Raw genomic sequence first — 14,513 nt, forward strand, 5'->3', positions numbered from 1 at the left:
TGAGAGGATTTTTCCAGTCACCATCTAACTCAAAGCATATCTGAGATTTTATTTGCCAGATATCTTGAATATTTCTAACAGCAGCCCAGAAAATGGTCCTGTAGTTTGTCATGATCCCTACCAGAAATTCAGTTTGACATTGTTGTTCAAATGCCAAGTCAGGTTTGGGAAGATCTGATTTTAGATTAAATGAAACCCATAAAATTACCTGAAGAATCTTTGATTACTCAATAAATTCGTTCACATACTACATTAAGTTATCATGTGGCTTGTTCAATAGTGGATTAACATGTTATATCATCCTATCCAATTGTGGTTTGTTCAATAAATCAAAATTCTATAAAACAATGGCTTCACTCAATACTGTGTGTGAAATCAACTTCTATTCTCTCGTCATACTAGTTATCAGAATGCAACTTGAATTCTATAGAAAAAGGCATTATATAATAACTACCATAATTTTTCAGCCCTCTCCTGATACATGAAGTAAGTAAGGAAGTGGATAAACCCCTTTTCTTCACAAAAGCAGTATGCTGTCAGATTTTTTTTTAAAAAAGGAAACCTATGTTTAATGTGTGATTTATGAGCGTGTAACATTGTTTTTTAATGTTATAAGACAGAAACAAAATGAGGTTATAGTAACATTTAACCGACAGCAGCTGATTTATATCAGGGATGGGAACCTGTTGCCTTTGAAATGTTGCTGAATTATAATACTCAGCAGTTTCAACTAGCATAACTAATAACATAGGATGTTGAGAATTATAGTTCAACAACAGTAGGAGGGCTCCAAGTTTCTAACTCCTGTTTTAGCTCGGATTTCTGACACAGGAACAAAGGGATTTCAAGCTGCCTATTCAAAGCTATTAATTTAAACCCATTACCTCTAACATTTACATATCATTTTAATTTTTACTAATATCATATTTTAGTATTATCTTTTTGGAAAAGTAACAGAAGATGTAATATTAAAAAATATATACAGGAAATACCCAGAAGTAGTAATTGATTCAATCTACCATGTTTCCCAAAAAATAAGACCCTGTCTTATATTTTTTTGAACCCTGAAATAAGCACTTGGCCTTATTGCCATGCACTCAAAAGCCCAATTGGGCTTATTATCAGGGGATGTCTTATTTTGGGGAAAACAGGTTATTCAAAACCAAAAATTAAGTGCCTCTGAATTATACCATCAAGAGGATACCATCACCTAATAATAAGTATATTAATATATATTATATACAGCGTACATTAAAAGTAATTGTGTGTATGTGTATTGCTATAGATTAAATAACATGGCTGCAGATTTCCAGTTTATTGGTTCAAATTATTTCTTGGCAACAGCTGTTTGCCAAGAGATACTTACAATCCATCACACAACAGGCACTGTATTAGATGTAATTTTGAGTACTATGGACAGATTTAAAAATTAAATGTGCTAAAGATACTTGCATAACCTGAAGAATCATAGTTGAAGAATATGAATATTAGATTCGATTAAACTTATGATAAGAGATGCTCCATGGCATTAACTAGTAGAAGTATTTACAGACTTAAATTTAGATCAACCAGCTGTGATAAGATACTTGGACATGTGATTTTACCACCCTAAACTCTGCCTGTCTATTACTTTCAAATAGACATGCTATCAACTTGAACAACAATCCGGCTGTCAGATAGATCCCTGGTTTTAGGAAGGCTCAAGTACTCTGACTTTGTAATTTCAGAACTGGCCATTACAGCAATTTAAATTTTAACAGCCATTTGCTTAGAAAAAGATAGGGATTATAAGAAAGAAAAAAGTAAACAGATGCAATTGTAACTTTAAACATAGTTTAATATCTAAATCATGTTGCCTCCTCAGTATTTATTCTTAAATATTCGTGCATGTACCTGTAAGTTCAATTAACATATTGTACGAGACACGCTCAAGCCTCCAATTAATAGGAAACTCAATTGGGAACTTTGAGCCATTAATTCTGTTTTACTCCAGCCTAATTCACAGAATTATTGCTGTGAGGTGAGAATGAGGGGAACACACTGAAGTCTCAAGAGAAAAGCTAGGATATAAAAGCAAATAATAAATTTTATACATAAAAAATGCCATGATCTCTTAAAAACTTCATATATTGGTAAATGGAAGCTACAAAATGTTACTGTATAGAAAGCCCTATTTCTGGGCCCAGCCAATCCCTTGTTTGGGATAACCTAATTTTTACTTTCTCCTTGGCTATTTTGTTTTTAGACACTGTAGACATTGGATATGGTTCACTCTCACTGTTATTTTTGTTCATTCGAAAGAGATTGTCCTTTTAAATTTGTAAATTTGTAAATTTAAATTTGTAAAAAAAACTTTCTGAAAATTCATATTGTATAAATTATCCCCAAATGTATCCTATTTTTTAATATTCCTATTCTGTTGATAACCACAAGTGACTTTTGATATCAGAGGAACTAATTTAAATGCATTATAATTGTTTTCAATACTTTCTTTAAAATAAATGTCTTGCTCAGAAAATATTGAAAATTGTTAACTGCTAGGAGGAGCATCATGTTTTCCTCATATTATGTTATTTAAATGATCTCAATAGAGCAAGTAATTTAATTCCAAGCATTCTGAGCTAAACTTTATGTTCAGCTGGACTTTAGGAAAGCTATCAAGTCTGTAGAAGCTTTTATTTTATGATGGGATTGTAGCTATCTAACAATTCGGACTGGGCAGAAAAAGGTAAATAAATACTTTTGATTTGTAGTATTTATTTTGAAAAATAGAATAGTTTCATAGATTTAGTGGCAATTCTCATATTTAATGGCCATAAGCAATTTAAGATTAAAACACTATTATAGCAATGAATCATTATAAAGTTGTATTTTCAGATACAACAGAAACATGCAAACCTGTAGTGTAATTTCACTCCCATAACATTAGTCTGTCCAACTTTACAGAAACATATAAATCAATCTATGCTATGATATAGTAAAATACAAAAACTCAGATTTCATTGATATAGATTCTGCAAATAGATGGCACACTTAAGAAAACTTTATGTACTTGTTTTTAATCATATTATTGCAGTTGAACATACACTTTTAGGCATGGGGGGATTCATTTGTTTTTCAGTCAGTGTCTTATGCTTAATTTATCCAGTGATGCCAATCCAGTACTAGTGACATTATAATTGCTTCCATGGTAGCAAATTGTAAAGTCACAAACACTGATTGATTCATTTCATGCTGCCACAATTCAGAAAGGAAGGTCAGGCATTTTCTTTAATTAAGACAAAGAATTATTTATAAGTCTGAACATAGTTCTTTTATCTAATTTTCATTTCACATAATTAAAAAAAAACAGCAATTAATTTCTTGTACATTTTTAGAACATAGAGAAAGTTATAGAATGTCATGGTTTTCCTGGGGGGTTGGAGGAGAAATAATAGTTTCAGTTTCAAATAGTAAGATATGTATGTGTATAATATAACCAATACCTGCTATACCTGTTCTGTTTATATGATAGTTATCAATCAAGTATTTGTAAATGAATTATTTTGCCTTTCAAGGACATAAAATTTACTTACCAACAATATTAGCCTTTGATATTTTCTTTTCAATTCTTTTAAATTATCAGAGGGTTCTGCACCCAAGATGCTATACCAGTTCTTTTTTGGTATGTCTTCAAAAGCCATTGCATGATTAGGTATTTCCAGTTATCTGTTTAATTATTAGAACAAAGTAAGGAAAGTATTAATTTAAAATGACGAAAAAACTAATGTTTTCAAGCATGATTCAAAAAATTAAGCAAGGTATTTCTGACATCTTTAAATGAACAGAGGTGTCAAATTACTACAAAAAGAGGGATTAATTTTTCCCCAAAAGATATATTCTTCTCTATATATTCTGAAAACAATTTCTCTTATAAGGATGCTGAAATTGTAATTGCCATCTTATGAACAGTATGTCTTATTCCATCAAGCTGGCCTGACCTAAACTTTTCCTCTTTTTAAATGGAATTTTAAATTTGGTTTTAATTTATTGGGGTTTTAAAATGGTTCAGCCAAATTTATTTAATTAGTTTTATCTCTATTTTAAATTTTGTATCTATATGTTTTATTTTATGGCTGTTCACCGCCCTGAGTCCTTCGGGAGTAGGGCGGTATACAAATTTAATAAAATGAAATGAAAATGAAAAAAACTACTATGGAGAATGCTCACAGCTGAAATTAGTGAGAGGAATAGTAAGAACAGTATTAAAAGCATGCTAAGGTTAAAATAATAGAAAACGTGCCCATTAAATTGACAAAAAATATTATGCAGGCCATCATGAATAAATAAAATTAATACCAGATTTCACAAAATGTAAAAAAAAAAATTTACAATCATGACTTTAAACCAGCAAAAGCTAAAAATTAATGCTGAAATATTTTGAGTGAAATAAAAGGAGGTTTTAGAAAACATTTTTTCTAAGTATTTTTGCTATGATTCAATAAAATTATGTAATTGATTTCTTGTCCTCAAAGGAGTTTTTTGTTTGATTTTTGCTACAATAACCCTGAATAGGATTTTTAAAAGGGAAAGTACTTCAAAACTGATAGGCACTTTCAAGTAGACTAGCAATGGAAGTGTCTAAAGCCAGTCCTTTGGATTCCAGCTATTGAAAATTTTTCTTTGAATAAACACTCAAGATGGTGTATATTACAAAGTATTCATCCCACTGATTTACTCCATAGAAAGCATAAAAAGGACTGCAGCTTTGTTTACTTTAGTACGTTTTGTATGCTGTTTTAAAAATACATAAACTTTTATAAAACTATTTTAAAGATTAAAAATGGAGAGAAAAATACCAACATGCAAAAGTGCTGACTTTTAATCAACTATACTGGAGAAAAAGACAATCTCAAGGACTTGAAGTAGTAAAATACATAATACAATTCACGTCAGGCAGTGGCTAACAGCTCATTACATTAATGAACGGCAAAGAAAGAAAAAAGGCTTTGAATGTGAAGCAATCATGACAGCATCTCATTAGCCACTGGGGCCAGGGAGACAATTACACAAGGAACTGAACTCTTGAAGAACAAATATCCATAACTCTAATGCAATGAAAGCTCTTCGTGTTACTCATGGAAGCCACTTCCTCCACTTGACAGTGCTTATCCAAAGCGCTAAAAAAGTCCACTTTCACAAAGTCCACTTAGGGATAAGAAAAGAGTTTGAAAAGTCCTTGGTAAGGAATTAGAATCACGTAAGACTTAGGAAACTGCTATTATCTCCACCAAACACATGCAGAGTTCAACCAGAACACCATCTTGTGGGAGCCGAATTAACCACTGAACTTTCAGCTCCATCCAAACCATGAATTTCAACCATTTTTGTCGCATCGTTTCCATAGATAAAATTTATCTATGACTAATCCTCACTAAAACACACTAACAGAGAAGAATTGGAGCTTTATGTCCTCTTGTATTTCAGAATTAGTAATGGCTGCATTGAATAAACGGTTATAGCAAAAAAATACAGTTGTCCTCACTGACTGCAATTGGGCAGCAACTCCATTGCTAAGTGATGAGATTGTAGAATGAAATATCATGTGCCCATCCATGTTGTCAGTTCCTGCTGCAGTTAAGCAAATTATCCGCAATCATTAAGCATCTTATATGACCGTGAGTTGTGTCTTCCCTATTTTGCATGTCAGAAAACATCTGTGAAAGTTGAAAATGATGATCATGAGATCACAATATCCTGCAGCCATCATAAATATACTGGTACTCTGGTTGCTAATCACCTAAATCATAATCACATGACAATGGTGACACTGTGAGTTTTCAGAGCCATTGTGAATAGTTGCTGAATGAGCAGGTGATAAATAAAGATTACTTGTATATACTTAGCAATTCAACCTTGGAACCCAGAGAGTACATTCATACATTCTAAGTGTTATTTTACTTCATGCTGTTATCCAGATAAATTGGACTGTGACAATCTGGAGTCCAGAAAGAAAGGTTGGTGTTGTGATCCCCAGTTCTATAGAACCTGGATCTGACAGTGATATGTGCCAGAACTGAGATCTGGTGTATGTATATGTTAGAAATGTTCTGAAATTTGAAACAGCCAATTCTGGCTTTTTGTCAGCTCTCCCAGATAACCCAAACAGAAAACACAATCACATGAGCTTATTCTCCTTTATTATAAGGCTACATTAACAGAATGTTGCAAATCTGAAAATACAAATCTCCATTGTCACTTTAACAGTCCGATATGTTAGGCAGATCTTTTTTAAAGTTTTTTTCTTTGCTGGTTAAGCAATTGCAGGTTCCTCCATTTTTATTTGATTGTTTCCTAGGTATCTCCTCTTCTCTTCCCTCAACGTCATTCCCACATACCATTACACAAATCTATTAAACCCTAACATGTTTTCATACCAACAAAACAATATTTGATTCAAAATGTTTCAAGAACACAAAACATTTCAAGCCTTCATTTCCATGAAGGACAATTACACTTAATATCACTGTCAATATATATTTCCACAAGGGAGATATGCATACATTGAGTTGTATACAGAACAGGATTACTCCAGACCAAGATGTCAAACTCACGGCCCATGGGCTGGATGCGCTGGCCACACCCACCTCCGTTTTAGTGGAAGGGGAAAAAAGTCATGATACATCCTGTGATGACGTGACAGCGCGAGTTTGACACCCCTGATCTAGACTTTCCCTTTGCTAGCAGAAAAGTTGGTTGCTTTAATACAAGGAGTAGAATTCCTGAAGCTATGAACCAAGGCTGGGAAAGGCAAGGATTTAACATAGTTCTTCTCAGTCTCAGGTTGACTTTGAAATTTCCAAGAGGACAAGAAGCCCATATGATTGAAGCAATTATACTATAATTTGTTTCTTAATTTCTGGCCTTTTACCATCTCTTCACTTTCTGAACTCATCCTATCTGCTCTGTCTTCTTTTTGTATTATATATTACTTTTATATTTATTTATTTATTTATTTATTTATTTATTTATTTATTTATTTATTTTTCATATTTGTATACCGCCCTACTCCCGAAGGACTCAGGGCGGTGAACAGCCATAATAAATACAAATACATATAGAAGTTAAAAACTATTAAGAAACAGATTAAGTAATTTAGGCTCAAAGATTAAAAAACATCCAAATTTATCTAAAGAGGTTTAAAACCCAATTTAAAAGACAGTTTAAAAGCCAATTAAAAAGGGAGAGTTAGGCCAGACCAGCTTGTTGGAATAGAAATGTTTTCAGGGCTCGGCGGAAAATGCGTAAGTCTTGGATGTTTCGTAACTCCGGGGGAAGCCCGTTCCAGATGGTAGGTGCCCCCACAGAAAAGGCTCTCCCCCTGGGGGCCGTCAGTCGACATTGTTTGGCCGACGGCACCCTGAGGAGTCCCTCTCTATGGGAGCGAACTGGTCGGTGAGAGGCTATTGGTGGCAGGAGGCGGTCTCGTAAGTACCCATATAATATGTATATTATATATTACAGACCACTTTTGAAAAACTCATGAAAAGGACTTATGCTTTAGCATTAATGTTCAGAAGCATACTGCCTCTACAGTTATTGCAGCTGATACAGAATCACAACATTTCTCTTACATAATAAAAAGACTATAACTAAGAATGTTAAGAAAATTTGCTGTTTCCTGAAATATGGCCCAATCTTTTCTATAATGGTTAGCCTCATCAATTATTTTTCATTTGGCCTTCATAAGCAGTTAAATAAAAGAGTATTCAGATTTTATTAGTTTTAATCTGCACAATAAGTAGAGTTAAAATATAATAATTAAAATGAAAATGTCTGGGAAATTAGAAATGTCTTTCTTTTTTATTGTGACCCAGAGCCTCTTTGGATAGGGAGATGGACTGCATATAAATTTTATAAATAAATAAGCAATATAAATGCCTGATGAGATGCTTTCTGGAAGGTATTAATTAAGAAACATTCTAAAGTCTTCTCCCTTTGCAGCCATGAAGGATATTACAAGACGAATGCTTACAAGCAGTTACAAAGTCACTTTACAACTGGAATGAGTACTCCAGAGGCTGCTCTTTATATAAATATGAGTCTGTGCGCATGAGTGTGTGTGTGTGTGTGTGTGTGTGTGTGTGTGTGTGTGTGTGTACGTTCACACATATGCAGAGAGCCATGAGGCAACCACACTAACAGTAAGGTATAGTTCAAATGTTCAGATTCTGGAATGGGACATCTTTCAACAGTTCCTTAAAGCAAACACTTATTTTCTAAGCATTGGGCTGCAGTATTTTGAGATCAGAAAAAGAATGCAGTTTAAGAGGTTGTCACTAAGTATGTGGAACATTTTTGCACACTTCAAAATCATCATTTTTCCTTTTTAAATCTGCTTTGCTATGCTACTATAACCAATAATAGTGGGCATCATGAAAATCTGGTGGCATGGAGAAATGTATAGGTATCTCTATAAGTATGCTTTGTAAAATGAATTTAATGGAAGTAGTATTGTTCTGTACACCAAAGCAGACATAGTAGCTACATTCTTAAACATATGATCATAATTGTTGCTGCTTGGAACTAATAATTTATGACTTAGTGAAATGTATAATTCCAGCAAACCATAGCAAAGGAGGAAGCACTGTAGTAAATGATGATCTCCATTACTTACTAAATGGGTAGGAAGTGTTATTTTATCCTAAATTCTATGAAACTTTGGCAAGAAAATGAAACTTTTATGCATTTTTCTGAACTTCTGATTTCAACACATGGACTTTTTTGGAGGAAAAAATTAAAATCTGTAGCATCATGCAACATTTTATTGTTCAGCCCCCAGGGTCCCTCCTTGAAGGAGTTGAGGCATTCAGAAATGTGAGATAGATAGATAGATAGATAGATAGATAGATAGATAGATAGATAGATAGAGGGGAGAGAGAGGGGGGGAGGGAGGGAGGCAGGAGAGCGAGAGAGATCCATTCTTATGAAACATTAACAGCCCTTCAACAGGCTATAAACTATTGTTATAGATGTAAAATGCAGACTAAGAAAAAATTTCACTCTTATATTGTACTAGAACCTGAGACAGGTAACGAAATGCTGCTATCAATAACTACTAGTATGGCTATTACAGAATGGACAGGTGCAATTATATCTATCTGCTGTACTTTTACAGCAGATAGATATACAATTGTCTTGATTACAGTAGACAGCTATCAAGTACTTTTAGGGAATCTAAAAGTACTTGATAGCCGTCTACTGTAATCAAGACAATGCTAGATTAGATAGTGTTATATTTTTGTTTTCCCCAGCACCATAAAAAAATTCTCTAGCCAAGTCTTTTGCTTAAACTAATATGAATTGTATACATTGTATACAATTGTAAGCTAATATGAATTGTATACATCCCGTGTGCATACATGAATGATGTGTAAGTTTGGAAGTAGCTAGTGAAGGCGAAATGCAGGATTCTGCGTTATACTATGCATTATAGTATGCATTATCAGTGCATACTATATTTTCTGCCCGGAAACTTCGCCGCTTCCTCACACCGAAAGGAATAAGAAGGAGAATTAGGCCTCTTCTGGAGATACAAGTCAGTCTCTATCGTAGCTTAAAACGCCAAACGTGGCCACCATACCTCTTCTTCCGGGTGACCAAACGTCCGGTCCGGTTTTCACCGTCCTCCCGCTCTCTATGGCCTGGATCGGGAAAAAAAAAAAAAAAGAAATCCTGAAACGGTCCCCTTTTTTTGGGCTCCAGCAGCAAAAAAAAAAAAAAAAGACCAGCATCAAGCAGAGGGAACGAGGGAGGCGGTACTTCCCGGCAGTGCTAACTCGCAAGGAGGTCCTGCCTCCACTCCCGCCTGATTGGCGCAGGAAGGGTAAGAGGCGTGGCCACAGCAAGGATAGCCTACTACGATAAATTGTGAGTCCTTAACGCGAGGAAAGGATCATTTCGGGCCGAGGAGCGGAGAAGAACGTGGATACGTTCATAGGCGCGGGGAAGAACTGTGGTGTTTTTGTTTTTGTTTTTACTGTTACTAAAGCGGATATTTAATGAGATTGGTGATTTTATATTGCAAACTCCGGCTGCTTGTAAATATACACTCATGAGATTGGGATTTTTAATCAGATTGGTGATTTTATATTGCAAACTCTTGACTGCTGTAAACTATTGATTTAAATATCGCAAAGAACGATCTGTTACAGACTTGGGATTTTATATGACCCTCTGGTAGAGCTACCACCTGTCATTTCATGCTTCCAGCCCTAATTAAAGAGGCTGAGATTTGAGAGATGATATTGCCAAATCTTGTTTAGTTTGCAGAGATGTCAAGAAACCAGTACAACTTTTCCGACTGGCAAATATCTTCGTTCAACTGGCATCAAAAGATTTCAAGCAATCTCAGAAAGTCTCAACAGAGTTTTTAACAAATGTTAAAATTGTTCAATTTGTTTCACATGTAACCTGTATTTGCATAATCAACCTATCTTCCTCTCTCTCTTCTTCCCCACCTCACCCCAATTTAAATCCTATATTAGTCTAGCCATTCTAAACATCTGATGAAGTGAGCTGTGGCTCATGAAAGTTAAGGTCTTTTAATAAAATTTATTAGTGAAAAAAATGTGGTACCAGACTTTTGATTTTTGTCACCATAGAATAACATGGTTCTCCTTTTACAGTATCTTGTAGGGATGTGTGACAGTGGTCCTGTAATACTGATTTAACTTGCACTGAGTTTATACAGTGAACCCTGTAGTCATATCATCTATGTTCATTTGTGTGGCAGAGAAGTGAGTAAATACTGCAAGAGCTGCTAAGTAGCAGAGTTGTGATTTTATATACCAAGCATGTTTTTAAATGGTGGAGACTTATTTTATACTAATAAAGGAGAATATTTGTAGCCAAAATCCGTCACTTATTTTATATCATAATCTGATTTCATTCACAGAAATCTGTGTTCACCAATACTGGTTTAAGGATGTAGGATGTAGTGAACTCTTATTTAGAAATGGAAGATTACCACTAAGTGATGGCAAACATATATGTTTGTTGCAAGTTCAGTCCCTTTGTTCTTAAACCTCTATTATTGTCCACATTTCCTTAAGTTGCCAGGAGCTTAAGGGAAACAGATAACATGTATTATGCCATTACCCCAAATAGGAGATTTTATTTGTTCTCAAAAAGATAGTTGCATTCTTGAGAATTCTTGAAAGATCCTAGAGTAAAGTGTAATTTAGAAACCGTTACACAATTTCATACAGGACATTCTTGCAGTTCTCTATGTGCATCTCTGCAATGTAACATTCCTAGGCACCTGGCATGCCATAATTAGCAATGGTCTATAAATGACAAATTTCTCATTGTGGAATAGTTGTTCAGGCCCAATTAGCTCTAGAAGGGGTTATCCTAGAAGCTATTACTGATTATATTAGCAGTTTTACGCAAGGAGCATAAATATATCTGGCATGTTATATTTTGTACAGTCCAATACATCTTACTAAAGAGATTTCTTTTTCAAAATTAAAATGATGTAACTTATTTCACACAAGTAAGAGAAACTATATAGAGACCTTAAGGAGCACTGCTTTTCTTCATCCACCTTGCAAAACAAAAGTGGTTTTGGAGCAAATACTGACAGAAATGAGAATGAGAGGAATACTGAGATGATTGCAAAGAAATACATGTATTTCTCCAACCTCTAGCAACATAGATTTCTACCAGATACTCCATAACCAACAAAACAAATGAAAAAAAAAATCCTAGTACCTGAGAAGAGGCATTTTATGATGTAACAACATAACCAGATGTCACCAAAAAAAAAAAAACCTTTAGGAGGAGGCTAATGAATGGAACGGAGCAGCAATTGATTATAAAAGTTAAACTGGAATATAATACAGCTGGTCAGGTGATGCTGTCAAGGCAAACAGGAAAAAAAGTGCTAAGCAGACACTGTTTTAAATCATTTCTCGCTGTACTGTTGCTAGGAACATTCCAGCTACGGTTGCTGTTTGCTACCAGGCCCCAAAGACTGACTGCACTCACAGGAAAGCAAGTCCAGCTAGGGAGAGACGCTGTCACCATAGCAACCAAAAACCAGAACAGGCATGCCGTTGCAACCGATAGTAAGTGATTGTTTTATTTCTTCGCATTATTTAAGTTTTCATTTATGTCAAATAAAACTTTCATTAATTGTAAGAGCTTGAACTTCCTAGTAGCTTTTCTCAAGACACTGCCAAGAAAGTCTCTCTTACCTTACCTGCTCATGGATGCAGTCTTTTCTGGGAACAATTGAAGTCCTAACCCAAAAATATGTAGCATCCTGCTTTTCTCAGATATTCAGGATTTTCATCATATCTGATCTTAGTCTCGCTAAAATTTGGGCAGCTATACAGGAGAAAGAGAACACACATAAAATCATATTTTGCCCTGTAGAAAGTATGCAGAGGAGGGCTTACAACCAGAAAATAATCTTGTATGATTAGTACTGTCCACCTATCTGATATTTTCAACTCTTATTTGTGCAATCTTATTTATTTCAGTAGTCTGTTGTTCTGAAAGTTGAAAAAACTTCAACTATGTTGAAGCTTTGGCAAGCTTTCTTCTAGGCTGTTCTAACTATATTTTAGAGAAAGTTTTCTATATTTTAGAGCAATTTAATGGCCTCCAAAATGTGAGCTTTAAGTTTTCCACTTTTCAAAATGAAAAAGAGGTTGATGGGGAAAAGCTTGTTCTGGACCATTGGGCTGATTTGTTACTAACGAAGTGCTTCACTCTGCTATGTAGGAGTACACTTGGCTAACACATTAAAAACTGAAATCGATGTTTCTATTGCGGTGCCTTTATGTGTCTGAAAAGTGAAAAATGTGAGATCTAAAATGAAAGGAAAATTCTAGTCTCTGTAAGATTAAAAAGAAATGTGCCAAATATTCACTTGTTGTGGTACAAACAAATCTGATAATGTTTCTTTATTTTTAGAAATAGACAATTCTTGTTAGATAAATATTTTGAAAAGGATTTCATTGGGTGTGCAAGGATATTTCCATTTGATTTATTTACACAGCTAGTGTAACCTCATGTGTCAGGTCTCTTTAGGAGTTGAACTGAGCTGATTTATTACCTGCTAATATCTTGTTCAAGAGGTGCTGTTTTGAAGCTGACTTTCATCTGGATTCAACAGAGTTCTGCAGACCTCGAGGAGAGACTGTTTTCTCATTGAAGGAAAGGTTTCTCCTGAGACTTAAGGACCTGATAGGGCAGTGATGGCTAACCTTTTCCGGACCAAGTGCCCAAAGCGTGTGCATGTGCGCACGAATGCATGTGCGTGCACCCAAAGCCCCCAAATGCAATACTCATGCACCCCCGCGCATGCCTCCTACACATGCGTGTGTGGCCCCCGGCACATGCCCCAGACTCCCCATGCATGTGTGTGCGGCCCTCTGCACACACTTCGCCCCTTGCACATGCGCGTGCAGCCACCCGCATGCACCCCGCCCTCATGCATGTGTGGCAGAGACCCAAAGACCAGCTGACTAGTGGGAGGTGCATGCGCATGCACAGCAGAGCTGAACTGGGGTGACAGCTCGTGTGCCATAAGAGAGGGTGCTGCGTGCCACGTCTGGCACATGTGCCATACGTTTGCCATCACAGTGATAGGGTCTCAAAGAGGGATGATGTCTTAATGGTTTTGCAGCCCTTTCCCAGTAGTAGTCCAGGCAAAGCAAAGCAGTCCAGGTGATATGTCTTCAAGAAACGTAATTAATTTGGAGGAAAAAATTAATAATTTAAGTAACTAGTAGACTAGGGAAACCATGTTAAATATATTATATGGCAATAAAATATGCATAGTTCTTCAGCTAGGGCCCCTTTTGTAGGTTTTGTCATGTATTGTGTATGTTTAATATAGGCAGCTGACTCAGCCGTTTCCATGGCAGAATCTAGAAATTAGTCACTGGAGCTGGGACCATTCTGTGTTGAAATTTAGTTTAAACTACTTTGATATCCATTTTTAAGGATTTTTTAAAACCAGAGTTTATAAATTTATTTTATATGAACATTACAAGCTGCCTCTTGCCATTGATACTGTCATATAAAATGTTGATATTATTAAATAAGATAGCCAGTTTGGAATGGTGGTTAAGGCATCATGCTAGAAATTGGGAGACCATGTGTTCTAGTCCCATTTTAGCCAAGAAATTAGCTAGGTGACCTTGGGTCAGTCACTCACATTTAGCCTTAGGAAACAGGCAATGGTAAACTTGCCTTCTGAAAAATCTTTCCAAAAAACTGCATGGATTTATTAAGACAATCACTGGGAGTCAAAACTGACTGGATAATTCCGAGAAACCTACATATAGGGAAAAAAGAAAATACAAAAAAAAAAAAAAATCTGCTACCATATAAATAAAATATCAGATACTATAGATGTGAAAAATTAACCATATACATGAAGTATACCAGATCATACTGATCAATTCTTTATTTATAAGCTTATAGTTTAGTCTTGTAAAAAGTGCAATAAATCTAGA

At 35.2% G+C, this 14,513-nt stretch overlaps 1 protein-coding gene across 1 annotated transcript in view; it reads right to left on the minus strand.

Moving 5' to 3' along the window:
- DNAJC24 (DnaJ heat shock protein family (Hsp40) member C24) overlaps positions 1–9,782 on the minus strand; it is a 47,802-nt gene extending 38,020 nt beyond the window's left edge. The window contains exons 1-2 of the mRNA XM_070957522.1: positions 9,623–9,782; positions 3,576–3,708 (exon numbers count right to left, since the gene is read on the minus strand). Coding sequence (XP_070813623.1) covers positions 3,576–3,683 — 108 coding nt within the window. The 5' untranslated portion in view covers positions 3,684–3,708; positions 9,623–9,782. The remainder of the gene's footprint in view (positions 1–3,575; positions 3,709–9,622) is intronic.
- Positions 9,783–14,513: the final 4,731 nt, after the last annotated feature.

Source organism: Pituophis catenifer, unplaced genomic scaffold (assembly GCF_029215685.1).
Source record: "Pituophis catenifer annectens isolate HBS135680 unplaced genomic scaffold, rPitCat1.0.hap2 SCAF_1, whole genome shotgun sequence".
In the NCBI taxonomy this organism is placed as follows: Eukaryota; Metazoa; Chordata; class Lepidosauria; order Squamata; family Colubridae; genus Pituophis; species Pituophis catenifer.